A 15,636-nucleotide genomic window follows, 5' to 3' on the forward strand; every position below is an offset into this window, starting at 1 on the left:
TCTCAATGCATTCTCTGATACTGATTGGGCAGGAGATCCCACTGATCGCAGGTCCACCACTGATTATTGTTTTCTTCTTGGCACTTCTCTAATTTCTTGGCAAAGTAATAAACAAACCCTTCTGGCCCGCTCTAATACTGAAACAGAATATCATGCCCTTGTTGATACCACATCAAAGCTCCTTTGGCTACGATGGCTTCTCAAAGACTTAGGTGTGTCCACATCCTCTGCTACTTCTCTTTATTGTGACAATCAAAGTGCCATTCACATTGCTCACAATGACATCTTCCTTGAAAAGAGTAAACACATCGACATTGATCCGTCATCATCTTGTCCATGGTACTCTCAAGCTCTTCTCAATTTCTTCTAAAGATCGGTTTGCAGATATCTTCACCATGTCACATCTTAAGGGACGTCATCGTGCTTTGGTTGACAACTTCAAACTGGTCTCCCATCCACCTTGAGTTTGAAAAGGGTTATTAATGTGTATTCGACTTTGAACTAAAGCTCAATCCTTATTTACTTGTACTACGCTTGTAGTGTACTCCTATTATACTACACTTATAGTGCACTCCTATTTACTTTTACAGGCTATATAAATAGGTAATATAATAATATGCTTGTTCATTATTTCTAGCACTCCACAATTCCATAGTAAGAACTTGACTTATAGAGAGAACCCATAAAATTCATTCTTACGCTTTTTATGCACGGAGTGCCTCCTATATAAATAGGCACTCCTATATAAATAGGCACCATGTATACTCTTTTACATAAGAAATACAATAATACTAGTTCATTATTTTTAACACTCCACAGGTCCATTTACAAAATCCTAATTAGTAAAAGTTCTCTTACGACTTGTTGAGAGAACCCACAAAGTTCTTGCGCTTTTTATGCATGAAATTTTCTTATTTAAAAACTCAATTAATATTAACGATTTGTAGAGAGAGAATCAACAAAGTTCTTGCGCTTTTTATGCATGACATTTTCTTATTTATTTAAAAACTACTTCTATGCATATATGCCCATGCATGTCCAATAAAATTAAAATCATAAACATAACATTGATATTAATCGACAGTGTGGGCTGTAGCTCGATAAGTAGAACTAGCTAGAAAAGAAGCAAACTTATTCATAACGTTTCCACCCATTTATTCAAACAGTACGTCCCCTCATTACATGCATGCCAAAACGCTGCGGAACACATAAACCTCCATACAAAAACAGGTAGGAGTTTTGACTCTTGGAACTACAAACATGTACTCACTACTATTAAGTACCGGCTCAACATAAGCTTAAGAACTACCACCCTATCTACGCCCCCAGCAATGTGCCGACCCAAAAAAAAAAATTTGGAGTACGTCTACGAGACAGCATGCATATTCCTGAGCTCTATATTGTATAGATATAAATATTATATGGTCTCGTTTAGCCTGGCAGCTGTAGTCACAGTCTCCGCCACTCCTCCTGGGTAAGTGGTAACAGTGGGTTTGTTCCTGAGCTCCGCAGTCAGCACTCCCTCCGCATCCTCCCGCGTCGCCACCTTGTCCAACGGCAGCTTCATAGTCGCATCCTGCATGCATATGCATGCTCCCAAATTTCAAAACCACATATATGCTCTTGCGTGTGTGTATATATATATATATATATTAATGATACGTTAATCTTATCTTACCGCTAAGACCTCAGTCAGCATAACCTTGTCCTCCTCCAGAACCACTTCATCGTTGAGAGAAGCTGCCGCTTGAGCTGTGGCGCCGACGCCCCCGGTGGGCGTAGCAGAACTCCCCAACGCCCTGGCCTCCGCAGCCTGTATTGCGGCGGCATCGCTCTGGTCAACCGCCTTGTGCCCCGCAGTACGTGCCGTCGCCTCCAGCGCCTCCCCTATGGTGATTGACCGCTGCTGCACCCGAGTTCCCACCGGCTCGGTCATCTCCTGCGGCGTTGGCTTCGCATATTGCTCCACCACCTACAATTATATATGCAACTCAATTCTCAAAACAAAAGAACAATTTAAGCTCATAACAACCTTTAAAATGATAATATTAGGTTTCTCAAATGACCTGTCCGGCAACTGATTCTGTAACAACGTGCGTTCCTGGGACATCGATCTCGGCAACGGTGACGCCTTCTTCTCCCGTGACGTACGTGAGGTCACGGTGACCGACGTAACCGGCCCTTTCGTTGCGGTCGGCGGCCGACTGCATGGTGGAGGCGGCGCCGCCCTTCTGGGTTTGCCCCAACACCTTGGCTTCGGCAGTCTGCATCATGGACGCGTCCTGCGGGGCCACCTTCTGGTCGGCCAGCTGACCTTGGACGGGAAAAACGTCGCCGTACTTCATGGGTTTTTCTTGCTGGGCCTGAGGCCGCTGTGGCTGCTCCTGGCTCATTCCGCCGCTCGGGGTGATTCAATGAATTCTCACTTCTCAGAGTCTGCTACTGAACGGTGTTCGACAGTATTTTGGCAACGTACCTAATTTGCTCGACTGGCTAGTTTGTCTGGAGAATTTAAGGAGAGTGGGGGCGGTGAGAGTTGTGGTGCCACGTTGTTTTCTGGGAACACGTGGCTGTCGGACAAGTAGTATATTACACGTGGCGGCAGGACAGATCGTCCTCGTGACAGGTTTTGCCGGCACTCTACCATGATGCTACGTGTGGCAGAACTCCTTGGTTTATCCAAACTGTAAGCCATCTGGAATACATACTTAGAGAGTCAACTGTCTGAGTAGTGAGTAAACGTGGCTTTAGATTCTGAAACCTCACTTTTGTAATAGCTCAGGTGGTGCTACGTTGCTTCTGAAGCCTGCCAGACTCGTCATCTCATTTGTCATACATGTCAATTTAAAATTTTAATCACTAATTTGAGCATTCTAAGACAGTTTTTTTTTTTTTTTTTCATGATTTTGCAAATTGACCAAAAAAAAAATTTATAAAATTTGAAGTTTACTTCTTCCTTTTTTTTTAATTCAAAAACTCCAACCACCACGACATCACTTTAAATATTATGGGGCGATGCTAAATTTAGGAAATAAAAACATTCACCCATTGACATATCTATAGTAATTCATCAGTAATAAACTCTCAACGGGGAATCAAACTCATGACCTTGGAATTACTAAAATCATAAGTCACCCTTATTATTTGAGCCAACTCGATTGGACAAAATTTACTTATTATTTTTATATTGAAAAATAAAAGTGTTGGAAAAATTGGCCTTGTGGCCCTTCTTCCTAACTTAGTCTAAGTACCTCTCTTAAGATTTTTGTGCATATGTAAAAATTAAATAATTTTGTGCCCATTTATACTGTAGTAACATTTGTATTTTGACTTCTGTTATTTATTGATTCATAGGACATAAATAATTTTATTTAAAATAATTTACTTCACTTAATATATATCTTATTATTGTGTATTGTAAAAATTAAACTAATAACAGGATGAACTAAAGATAATAGAGGGAAAAAAAATATTGGGTCATATCTCATATTATGTGCACATGGAAGAGCTTAGATACTCGCTCCTAGTTCACAAATCTTAAAAAAGTTTCAACAAATAAAGAAGTTTTCAATTATTTAAATAATTAATAAGAAACAATAAAAGAAAAACTTTTAAAATATTGCTTACAAAACACCAATACAATGTGATGCAAATTTAAACATGAAAAGCATTGGTACTATGTATTAATATATAATATACAAGAATAAAAAAATTTGAATTAATTAACATGTGCATGTCTAATTAAATATTAATAACAATTATTATTATTATTATTATTATTATTATAGTTAATGATTCATATTTAGGAAGGTTATACAGGAGCAATTTGAAATGCTCTCACTACGAGAAATTTGGCTTCCACCACTGATTTTAACAACTGGTAAAGACTAAAAAATCATTGGTGTATGCATCGTCAACTATTTTAGTTAATAAAATTGCTGGCATAAAACTATCAGTAAAACTTTTTACCAACAATTTTTTAAATCGCTGTAACAAGTCTTATATAGCAGCAATTATAAAGACCGCTTATGAAAGGTTTTACAACCTCTGGTATATGGAAAATTCTAACATTTATATAGCAATAAGAAGACCGCTGCTCAAAGTAATCAAAAATGAGGAAGACCTGTAGAATTGGAGACCAGAAATGAGGAAAGGTGACCGCGGCCTGCAAGAAATCAAGAGAAGGCCGCGAGAGTGCTCATTGATGAGAATGGTGAAGGCCTACGCCATGGCAAGACTCTCTACGCACAGCCATTCTAGCAGTCCCCTAGCAAATTGTGTAATCTAGGTTTTGAATTTGGGTTTATTAGGAAAGCAAAACGAAGTCATTTAGTGCAAGATGACGTCGCATAGAGTAATTTGTGGTAAAAAATTTGGCAAGATATATTGGTGCAAAACTTAATTTTTTATTAGCAGTTTCTAAAATGGAAATCAAATCCATTGATAAAAATGAGGTTTTACTAGTGGATTAATCTTCTAGTATGACTCACTTGCCAAATACCCTCTATGCCAGCAGTTGTTTTAAACTTCCAGTAAAACATTGCTAGTATTGAAGCTTAATTGTATAGAATCTTGAGCCCTCAATGCACGAAACCTTCATATTTACATAAACCAAGCATTGTAAGGGTGTCAGATAGTTTCTATTGTAGTTTTTACATGGGACTATATATACCTTGTTGAGTTATGTGCCCTTAAGCCCTCCATGCACAAGATCTCCTTGTCTGTTTAGACTAGTTAAGTGGGGGTGCATTAGGGGGTATTTTGGGATTTTCATAGGGGGCTATATATATACATTTTATCCAAGAGTTAAAATCTTAAAGCAGTCTTTCATTTGATAGTAAAAATTGATCAAGGATTTCATAGATGTAGACACATTTCTAAACCACGTAAATTCATGTTATTCTTCTCGCTTTTAATTTTTTTTTAATTTTCGTATTTGTTGTGCATGCGCACATAATTGTAGGGCATAATTTCACAACAATTGGTATTAGAGCACCAATTTCATGCTAGGTTTTCTAGGGTTTGCATCTAGATCGTTGCAATGATGAGCAAGGTGATGACCAGATTCAAAAAATTTGATGGTAAAAGAAAATTTAGCTTATGGCAAATCCGGGTAACCAATCTACTAGTTCAACAAAAGGTTTATAGGGCAAGGACAAGAGAGAAACTGGAGAAGATGGATGAAGAGGATTGGATTGAACTAGAACATATCACCTTCACTACTATTCAATTTTAATGGCAAATTTTGTCATATTCGATGTGTTAGAGGAGAAAACTACTAAGGATTTGTGGGCAAAATTGGAGAGTCTATATGTCAAAGAGCAATACTAATAAATTTCTCTTGAAAAAGTCATTATTGTTCCTCCGAATGCCCAAGGGGGTGGAGAGCTGAATCAACATATGAATCAATTCAATTATATTCTCAACAATTTGCTCTAGTGTATGTAAGGATTGAAGACGAAGATAAAGTGTTGTTGTTGTTATATTCTCTTCCTTCTTCATTCGAACACTTGGTTATGATACTATTCTATGGGAAATCTACTCCAAGCTATGAAAAGGTTTCTAAGGTTCTCAAGTCAAAGAAGGCCAGAAGACGACTCAACAAAGAGGACCATGAACCAAAGGGCATGGTTGCAAAGGCCACACATAGAAGAGGGAAATCCAAGGAGAAGTATTAGCATAGGGGAAAATAAAAATCTAGATCAAGGTCCAAGTATGTTGAATGCTTCAAGTGCAAATACAAAGGGCACTATAATTGAAATTTTCCTCTTTGGAAGAAAAAGGAAGACAAGAAAGATAGACCTTTAAGAAGTGTTGTGGCAGATAGTTCAAACGATGAAGAGCTTTTTTTGGTTGCTTCAAGTAACAATTCTTTTAAGGTTACTTAGACTATGGATTTTGGTTGCTCCTTTCATTATTGTCCATAGTGGTTTGATAATTGCAAGGAATATTATGGTGATTCGGTAGTTCTCGAGGATGATCATCCTTGTCCTAATTGGAGTTAGTACTGTGAAAATTTGAATGTTTTATGACATTGCTAGAACATTACAAAATGTTAAACATGCTTCAAAATTGAAAAAGAACTTGCTTAATTTCTCTGGGTTACTTGGAAAAGACACTACATGGGCTTTCAACAACTCTTAGTGGAATCATAAAGGTGTCAAAGGATTCTACAATTGTTATGAAGGGTAAACGAGTTGATAACAATCTGTACGGCTAATAGGTAACACAGTTACGGGTAGTGTAGTAGTCGCTTCATTAAATAGCAACACAGTTGACACTTAGCTCTAGCATATGCACTTAGGACATATGAGTGAGCAGAGTATGATAGAACTCCATAAGATAAAATTTCTAAAAGAGTTGAAGTAGTGTGGAGTCGTTTTTTGCAAGTATTGTGTTTTGGGTAAACAATGCAGAGTAAAATTCAAGTTAACGTCCCAAAAGAGCGGAGTATTATAGATTATATTCACAGTGATGTTATTGGGCCTACAAGGGTACCAGCTAGGAATAGAGTTTTATATTTTGTTAGCTTCATTGAAGATCACGCTAGGAAGCTTTGGGTTTACTTCATGAAGGAAAAGTTAGGGGTATTCTCCAAATTCAAGCAATGGAAGGCAAAGGTTGAGAAACAAATGGTAAAATCAGTGAATTGGCTTAGGTCAAGTAATGAGGTAGAATAAAATTTTGATGAGTTTATGAACTTTTGCAGGTGTGAGAGAATTGTCAGACATTTTATAGTTCATCAAACTCCACAACAAAATGGGGTGGCTGAAAGGATGAACATGACCCCACTTGGGAAAGTTAGGAGTATGTAATTCTATGTAGAATTGCCCAAGAATTTGTGGATATAGCCTGTTATATTATTAACAAGTCACATTCTACCACACTGGATTGTAAAGTAGCTGAGCAAGTTTGGATAGGTCAAGAGGTCCACTACTCTACATTGAGGATCTTCGGTCGTCCATTATATGCTCACATTCCTAGTGAGCTTCAATCCAAACAAGACCCTAAATCTAAAAGGTTTATTTTCATTGGTTATGAAAAGAGGGGTTAACGGGTTCAAGTTATGAGATCTAGGGTATAAGAAGGTATTCATGAGTAGAGAGGTGGTGTTTGATGATAAATCAATGCTGAGATATAAAAAAGATGGACAAGATAGTAAATACAAGAAGGATTTTGAGGTGCAGATAGAGCTTGGTAAACTTCAAGGCCATTAACCAAAGGTGCCCTAAATTGAGCAGCATGGTTAGCGGAAATCAAATGACCACAATCTAGCTAAAGACTTACCCAAACACATTACTCATGCACCGTAGAGATATAATTTTGAGAATATTGTCTCCTTTGCTCTAGTTAGTGGTAGTGGATATCTATATTATTTCTAGGATGCAGTTTCTAGTCCAAGGAGAAATAAGTGGATGGAATACTACAAGAAAACTGGTTTTTGGTGACGGAGGTATTAGTGAAGGATGAAATTTTGTCACTAAAAATTCAGTATTAATGATGGTTTTTTAAAACCGTCACTAATAGTTCAGGTATTAGTAAGGAAATTCAATTTGTCACTAATAGTTCTTTTTGTAATGAGATCAAAATTCTTATCATTTTTCATTGTTTTTTTTTTTTTTATATACAATAAACATTCCTATGCAGCGGAAACACAAATCATAAAACCATTTATACATAAACTGTACAATACCAGATTCTAGAATATACAGACCATACAAAATGCCATTCTAGTATCATCTATCCCAAAAACATACACAACTCTGCCAAAAACTCACCCTACAACCAAGGTGATCTGAGCTACACTCTATTCGCGAGCCTGGTCTGCTCGCCTCACTGGCTCACCTGAAAAATGTTAAAGTAATGGGGTGAGTCGATACTCAGTAAGTGGAAATATGTTATCACTAGTGTGTGGCAACTAAGTTAAAGGTACTTTAAAATATAGCAATTGAACTGTAATGCAACAATCTGTAAAACATATCTTTCAAACATATCTATCTTTCTCAATTTAAAATACACTGTATCATCTGTATTTTTTACTTTTCATACTGATAATATATCATACTATTCTCATCATATACTGTAAAACTGTAAATATATATAACTGTGCTTTTATCCCAGGGACTCTGTACGCCATGATTTAACCCCTCATAACAAGGTTATGCGGCCCGTAGGCGAAACTCTATCTGGTCGGCCCTCCAGATAAGTCATCATACTCTACACTACCTCAACCCGGCCAAACTGCATCATCTCCTAAGTTTGGGACTGGATACTACCTCGTCAAACCGACCCCCTCAACCCAGTGTACTGGGGAGCTGCATACTCTCCGAGCACGGCTGACAGTACCCACATACTATCTAAGATATGTGGTTGCACTTTATCTGTATCTAGCAACGGTACCGTGCCCTGTAATATGTATCTGTCTGTGTACCTTTCCTCAGGGATCTGTTACTATATACATATATACTTTTTTACTGTTTTCATCATGTTTCCAAAATTACCGTAACGCTGTCTTTATGTACTATATATATACTGTAAAATTGTATACTGCATCTGTAGCATCTTGATGCTACCTCTGTATTTCTGTATGTATATTACGGTAATAGGAAACATGGCATAACAAATTCTGTATAAAGTTATGGTATAAATACTGATCTGAATAATACTGTATACATGTATCTATATATATGTATATATATACAGCATTAGTGACAGGTTTTGCACATTCGTCGCTATTAGTCCCTTATTAGTAACGGTTTAGAGAACCGTCACTAATAGTTCTTTTATTTTTAAAAAAATGAAAAAAATTTATTTCATAGTAGTAGTGACGATTTTGGATTTTCGTCACTATTAGTGTCTTATTAGTGACGGTTTAAAGAACCGTCACTAATAGTTCTTTTATTTAAAAAAAATTATTTCGCAGCATTTGTGACGGTTTTGCACATTCGTCAGTATTAGTCCTTTACTAGTAATGGTTTAGAGAACTTGTGACGACCTGCTTAATTTCCCCATATATTTTTTTTTCCAAAATATAATAAAATCAATATCACAAATCTCAGTAGATCATAATCAACCTGGACCCGTGGGTACCAGGGATATATCAGAAACACATCATGGAAGCCTTTACAGCAGGAAACATAAATCATAAACACCTCATTATACCATACATCACAATACCAGAGTAACTACAATCACTGTACACATATATACACAATACTCAACCTAAAAAGATGTCTTAGGGCCATTTCCACAAAATACATCCGACCCTAACAAAATACTTACCCTTCTAGAAGGGTAGATCTACCGTACTAGATCAGCGGGGCTTTACCCGCTCTCTTATCAGGGGCTCCTAAAAAGTTTATAAAATTTTGGGGTGAGACACCTCTCAGTAAGGGAAATAAACTAATACCAGTGTGTGGCAACATGAGTATTCCGTGTTATACATATACCATACAAAACATATTCAGTAATTGTTTGTCAAATCTGGGAAACATATATATTATCAAAACATGGTAGAACATACTGCATTTTCATGAACATATTTCATCTCATATAATAATAATAACAAAAAAACATTCATGGTAGGTTAGCTGGTTGTTGTCATGTATTACCCCCACATGACTAGGTTGTGTGGCCTGAAGGCGGAACCTGACAATGGTTGGCCGACCACTATCAAATCAAAAGTACAGTCTGTAAGTCTGATGGGTCTACCTGACCTGGTCCGTACACTAGCGGCACTCACACCCTTCTTAAAAATCACATCGACCATCCAATCTCACACCACTCCGTACAGCGGCGTTAACACAGATATCATGATCATGATGATCATGGACACATAGCAACGGTACCGTGCAAGTGCTAGCATAGACCAAGCCAACCAGGTTCTAATATCATATGACATATACTGAAACTGTGATACATGGATATCTCATATCATTAATTATCAGATCAATCATATCATTTTGCATATATACGTATATCATGAAAAATCATCAGCTCGTACGCCGGTATTTCACATTTTACCATAGCTCGGCCCATAAGCCGACAAATCATAGCATAGCCCGTACGCTGGCAAATCACATCCATAACTTGACCCGTACGCTGGCAAATCATATCATAGCATAGTCAGTACGTTGGCAAATCACATCCATAACATGGCTCGTACGCCGGCAAAATATATCCATAGCTTAGCCCGTATACTGGCAAATCATACACATAGCACGGCCCATACGCCGGCAAAACATATAAAAATGTCAGCTCGTACGTCAGTTTTCCATTATAAAAATTTGTATCATAATCACATTTCCAGAAAACAGTATTTCAAAACAATTTCTACTCATACCACACTAACAGGTTTTTCACATAGTCAACATACCATCATTTTAACAGTATTTTCTCAGATATAAATCATATATAAATATATTTATTTTCCTGAAACCAAATGCTATAACAATATACATATTTTTCATAAAATACTAACTTAGTTTATCCTTTTACCTGATTCTTGAAAAGCCCCTAAGAAAATCTGTCCCGCACCCGCAAGGTTCCCAACTCAACACCCTGGAACAGCATTCCCCAGAACTAAAGTTTAGTATTTCTACGCGTATAATACTTTCTACAACTGTCAAAAATCCAAATATTGAGTAGAAAGTCTTACCCTAGATTTGGGATGGTTTCCACCTCAGCCCCACCAACGATCCGCTCCGGTAGGCTTGTAGAGAACTACCCTAGGAGCTTCGGGGTGGCTTCAGATTGTCGAACCGGTGGAAATTCGGCCCGAAATCGAAGAGAGAAGGAGAGGAAGCCGAAGGGAGGAGAGAGAGGGAGTTCCTGCGCTAAAAAATGACTAAAAATCACGTTTTAACCCTATTTAAATTGTGGCCTTCATCAACGAGCCACGTCACCTCGTCGACGAGGTCAATACAAAATTCATCGATGAACTCTCCCCTTCGTCAACAAAATTCAGAAACCCCAAAATCATCCTCTTGGTATTTCCTCGTCGACGAGCCCAATTATATTTTCGTCGACGAATCCTATCCTCGTCGATGAGCTCCTGTTATACCCTCGTCGACGAGTCCCCTGTATTCGTCAACGAGGAGCTGAAAAATTCATGGGATTTTTCCTTTCCAAAATGCAATGTCGTCGACTGCCTCCTTCTATTTCCGGTTCCCATTTTCTTTTCTTTTATTATTTATATACCATTATTCTTCGGGTCATTAAACTATTCCCACCCTCCAGATGGGTAACGCTCCCCCATTCCCATGGAAATACTACTTTTTGAACCAAATTGCAGCCCTATTTTAGTGGGTTGGACAACAATGCCCCTATAATATAATATTATCAAACTATTGTTACATTCAAAATAATAATTTTTTGAAAGGATTAGTGAAAGTTATACGAATATTAAACTTCATCCTTTATGTGAACAATATTGCAGATTACTATTCATAATGCACCAAATGACAATCTTTCTTATGGATGGTATTATGTTATAGGAATTGTAAATTGAACTACTAGAATACATGTTTGCGTTAAATGCCAACTGCATGGCTGATGCAGTATATTGTAAATTGCATGCTAGTAGTGGATTTAGGTTGTTGCATGCTTAAAATGATTTATTTGCTGAAAACAACTAGGTTTCAGGTACAGGTTTTTGAGAAAATGTCCAATTTATAGACGGCATGCTCCCGAAATTTCATTAAAATTTTTCCAAAATAAAATCATATGCAAAGATAATTATGATAAAATGAATGTTAAAATATTTTTGAAAGAATAAGTGAAAGTTAAACGAATATTAAACCTCATTCTTATGTGAACAACATTGCAGATTACTATTCATAATACACCAAATGATTAAATTTTTTTATGAACTCATCAGTAATTCCTCCGATGTACGTTTCCCATAATCGCACTTCAATTATTATACTTCTCTCAAGTCTTCTTCTTTTTTTCTAGTTTTTTCTTTCGCATTAGTGTCCGAATATCCGATTATTTTGCCATCAAATCATTGATACTTATGGTACGTATACATATATGTTCAAAAATCGTATACTAATTTTTTTTTTTAATTCATAGTTTGTAGTGTTTGCAACTATCACAACATCAGCACGATGTCATGCACTATAGTCGGATGTAGCTTTTGATAATTTTTTTGTATTTTTTTTGTTATCTGAAAAGATAGAATTTCTGTATTTTAATTTGAATTTGTATAATGCATTTGTATTTGAATTTGAATTTTGAATTTTTTTGTATTTTTTTTTTTTTTTTGTTATCTAAACAGATGGAATTTCTGTATTTTAATTGAATTTATATAATGTATTTGTATTTGTATTTTTGAATTAGAATTTTGAATTAGAATCTTGAATAATTTATGAATTTTTTAGTAATTATGGTTTAATGTTATATATGCAAAAATGTAATTACAGATTTTTATAGGAATTAATAATTAAAAAAATATTAATTTTAAATTATTAGTGACGATTATCACTAATAATTGTCCATTTTTTAAGTATTAGTGAAGGTTTCAAAATCATTACTAATAGTAGAATATTAGTGACGAATTTCAAAGTATTAGTGAAGGTTTCAAAATCGTCATTCATTGTAGAGTATTAGTGACAAATTTCAAAGTATTAGTGACAGTTTTAAATTCGTCACTAATAGTATATTATTAGTGACAGTTTTAAGTATTAGTGAATGTTTCAAAACCATTACTAATAGTAGAATATTAGTGACGAATTTCAAAGTATTAGGAATAGTTTTAAATTCGTCACTAATACTCTACTATTAGTGACGATTTTGAGCCAAGCCAATGTAGAGTTTATAGTGACGATATTAGGGTTTTAGTGATGGTTATAATCCATCACTAATACTCCATTATTAGTGACGATTTGTAAAATTCGTCACTAATAATTATTAGTAACCGCAGTTATAACAACTGATTCAAAATCGTCACTAATACTTATAAAACCGTCACTAATACTATTAGTGACGATTTCGATCTTTCACTAATAACCTTATTTTTTTATAGTGGAAGTTACAATGGAAAAGGGGAAGTCTTTGCATAAAAATTCAGACTTGAGAGTTAGTAGAACTTCCTAAGGGAAAGAAAACAATGGGATGAAAATGAATATTCAAGAAGAAAGATGATATTTCAGAAAGAGATGGTAAATGATTCAAGGCCAAACTAGTGGCAAAAAGGTACTCTCTAATGGAAGGGTAGTGTAACGCCCTAACCCACCACGTGGGGCCCGGGTGCTACTTTAGTAACCACTGTGTTCCTGATACCATATTCATTATATAAAAGCAACGAAAATAAATGATACATCCTCCAAATACATTACCAGAGTTCTAAATTGCTAACATACATAGAAGTCTTCCAATATCCATATTACATCCCAACCAAAAGAAAGAAAACTAATTCAGTTCATATGACCATATTACATATCCAGGGACTTCAAACATAAATTAAATGCATTAGAGTTCTTACAGACACTCACAAACCGAATCTAGGTATCACCCCGCCCGAGAGCTTGCTAAGCTCGATCTCGAGATGGTCCTGAAAAATGATTTGTATATTGGGGTAAAACACCTCTTAGTAAGGCGAATTATATTATTATCAGTGTGGCTAGCATGAGTTCCGATGTGAATATAAAACTTCCATTATTTAACTGTATATGAAATGACATTTAAACTGTATTAATCTGTAATACTGAAAATACATAAGTTCTGAATAATGTATTGTCGACTCAATATAGCCCATAAATAGTAAATTTGTCCATATATGCATAAAAGATACAACCTGGACTGCTAAAATAGCGTCGTCATGCTTTCACATACTTATACGATATGCTTCCCCCCATGACGGGTTGTGCGGCCCGAAGGTTGGACTCAGCATATGGCCGGCCGACCATAACTGAGTCAGAAAAGGTTGTAAGTACGATTGTGTCTACCCTTAACCCAGAATTGCATTGAGAAGGGTCACCCGAAACTGCTTCGTATAGGGTCCCCGGAACGGCCTCGAGGTAGTACTGTACCAAGGTCTCCAATCAACAATCTCGTATCACACTTCCATCCCTGTGTGATTGCACCACCTCCCAAATCTAGCTACGGTACTGTGCTCATAATACAACATCTCATATCCACAAGGTTCTAAAATCATATATGGCAATTTACATAATAATACTAAAATCATAATTCATTTTTCATAACACTGTACAAAACATAAGTTGTTCATAATTCTTTCATTTTCTGTCTCGATATAAAATCAGCATATCAAATCATGGCATCTAGTTGTCATATCAAATCTCGGCTTATAGTCGTCACGTCACATCTCGGCTCATCATACTGTGTAATATCAGTTAAAACATTCTGTTCATATATGTCATTTAAAAACTGTTCTCATGCCACATAATTTTTATCTCATAAACCATAAATAAAATAAACTGACTGGGAAATATGCAAGTTGCTGAAAATAGGGGTATAAGCATCTCCATGGTTTTATTTAACTCAAACTACATATTTTATTGAAAATAAGAAATATTCAAACCATTCACATTAATTTTCCCCAAAAATGTATAAAAGTCAAAACAACCATTTTCATATACCCGATTAGTTCAAAAAATCATATATACCGTTTCTATAACATAAATTCGCAATTTAATCGGTCCATATTTCAAAAATAACTGACATAATATAATCCCCTTACTTATTCCTAAAGAAAAAGCCTAAAACCTTCAAAACCACGAAATCATAATCGCTCGAACCTGCCGAATATCGTCGGCCTACGTGTCAGAAGAAGGGAGAGAAGACCGAAGAGCACTCGAAGATGATCTGGAAGGCTTAGGAGAGAGAGAGAGAGAGAGAGAGAGAGCCTTCCAAAACCCTAGGTTAGAGAGAGAGAGAGAGAGAGAGGATATGAGAGTTATGAAGAACTAAAACATAACTTAACCCTTAAGTAAACAGGCCTGCACGAAAACCATCGATGGTTTTTCTTGGCTTGACAAAACCATCGATGATTTGGCCCTTAAACAGCTTTCGGTAGTTCGCTTGCATGAAAAACCATCAACGGTTTTTCTGATCCTCACGAAACTGTCGACGGTTTGGTCCTGGTCAAACCCTTTTTCCTCTTTTTCCTTTTCCTTTCTCTTTTCTTTTATTTATTCCTTTATTTTCTTGGTTCGGATTACTACAGGTAGACTATGATTAGGTATTTTCTCTTGTTATCTAATACACCTCCATTTAAGTTTTATTGGCCATGGTATCTCGGTTTGATTTGGAGTTAAAGTAGTTAGATGTTAAAACAACATTTCTTCATGGTGATCTAGAATAGCAAATTTATAGGGAATATCTGAAAGGTTCTATAGAACCTAGGCAGGAGAGCTCAGTTTGATTTGGAGTTAAAGTAGTTGGATGTTAAAACAACATTTCTTCATGGTGATTGAGAATAGCAAGTTTATATGGAATATCTTAAAGGTTTTATAGAACCTAGGAAGGAGAATTATGTTTGTAGATTGATGAAATCATTATATGGTCTGAAGCAATCACCAAGACAGTGGTACAAGCACTTTGATTCATACATGATGAGTTTCGAATATACCCATTGTGAGTGTGATTGTTGTGTTTAATTTAGAAATATAT

At 36.1% G+C, this 15,636-nt stretch overlaps 1 protein-coding gene across 1 annotated transcript; it reads right to left on the reverse strand.

Annotated features, from left to right (window-relative positions):
* Positions 1-1,131: 1,131 nt before the first annotated feature.
* LOC131151844 (late embryogenesis abundant protein D-34-like) lies at positions 1,132-2,681 on the reverse strand. The gene is made up of 3 exons (XM_058103294.1): positions 2,067-2,681; positions 1,679-1,972; positions 1,132-1,576 (listed from the first exon to the last, which is right to left on the reverse strand). Exons 1-3 carry the CDS (start codon positions 2,391-2,393, stop codon positions 1,418-1,420), a joined length of 780 nt encoding a protein of 259 aa, XP_057959277.1. The 5' UTR covers positions 2,394-2,681; the 3' UTR covers positions 1,132-1,417.
* Between the last annotated feature and the right edge of the window lie 12,955 nt (positions 2,682-15,636).

The sequence above is a fragment of the Malania oleifera genome, chromosome 3 (assembly GCF_029873635.1).
Source record: "Malania oleifera isolate guangnan ecotype guangnan chromosome 3, ASM2987363v1, whole genome shotgun sequence".
Classification (NCBI taxonomy): Eukaryota; Viridiplantae; Streptophyta; class Magnoliopsida; order Santalales; family Ximeniaceae; genus Malania; species Malania oleifera.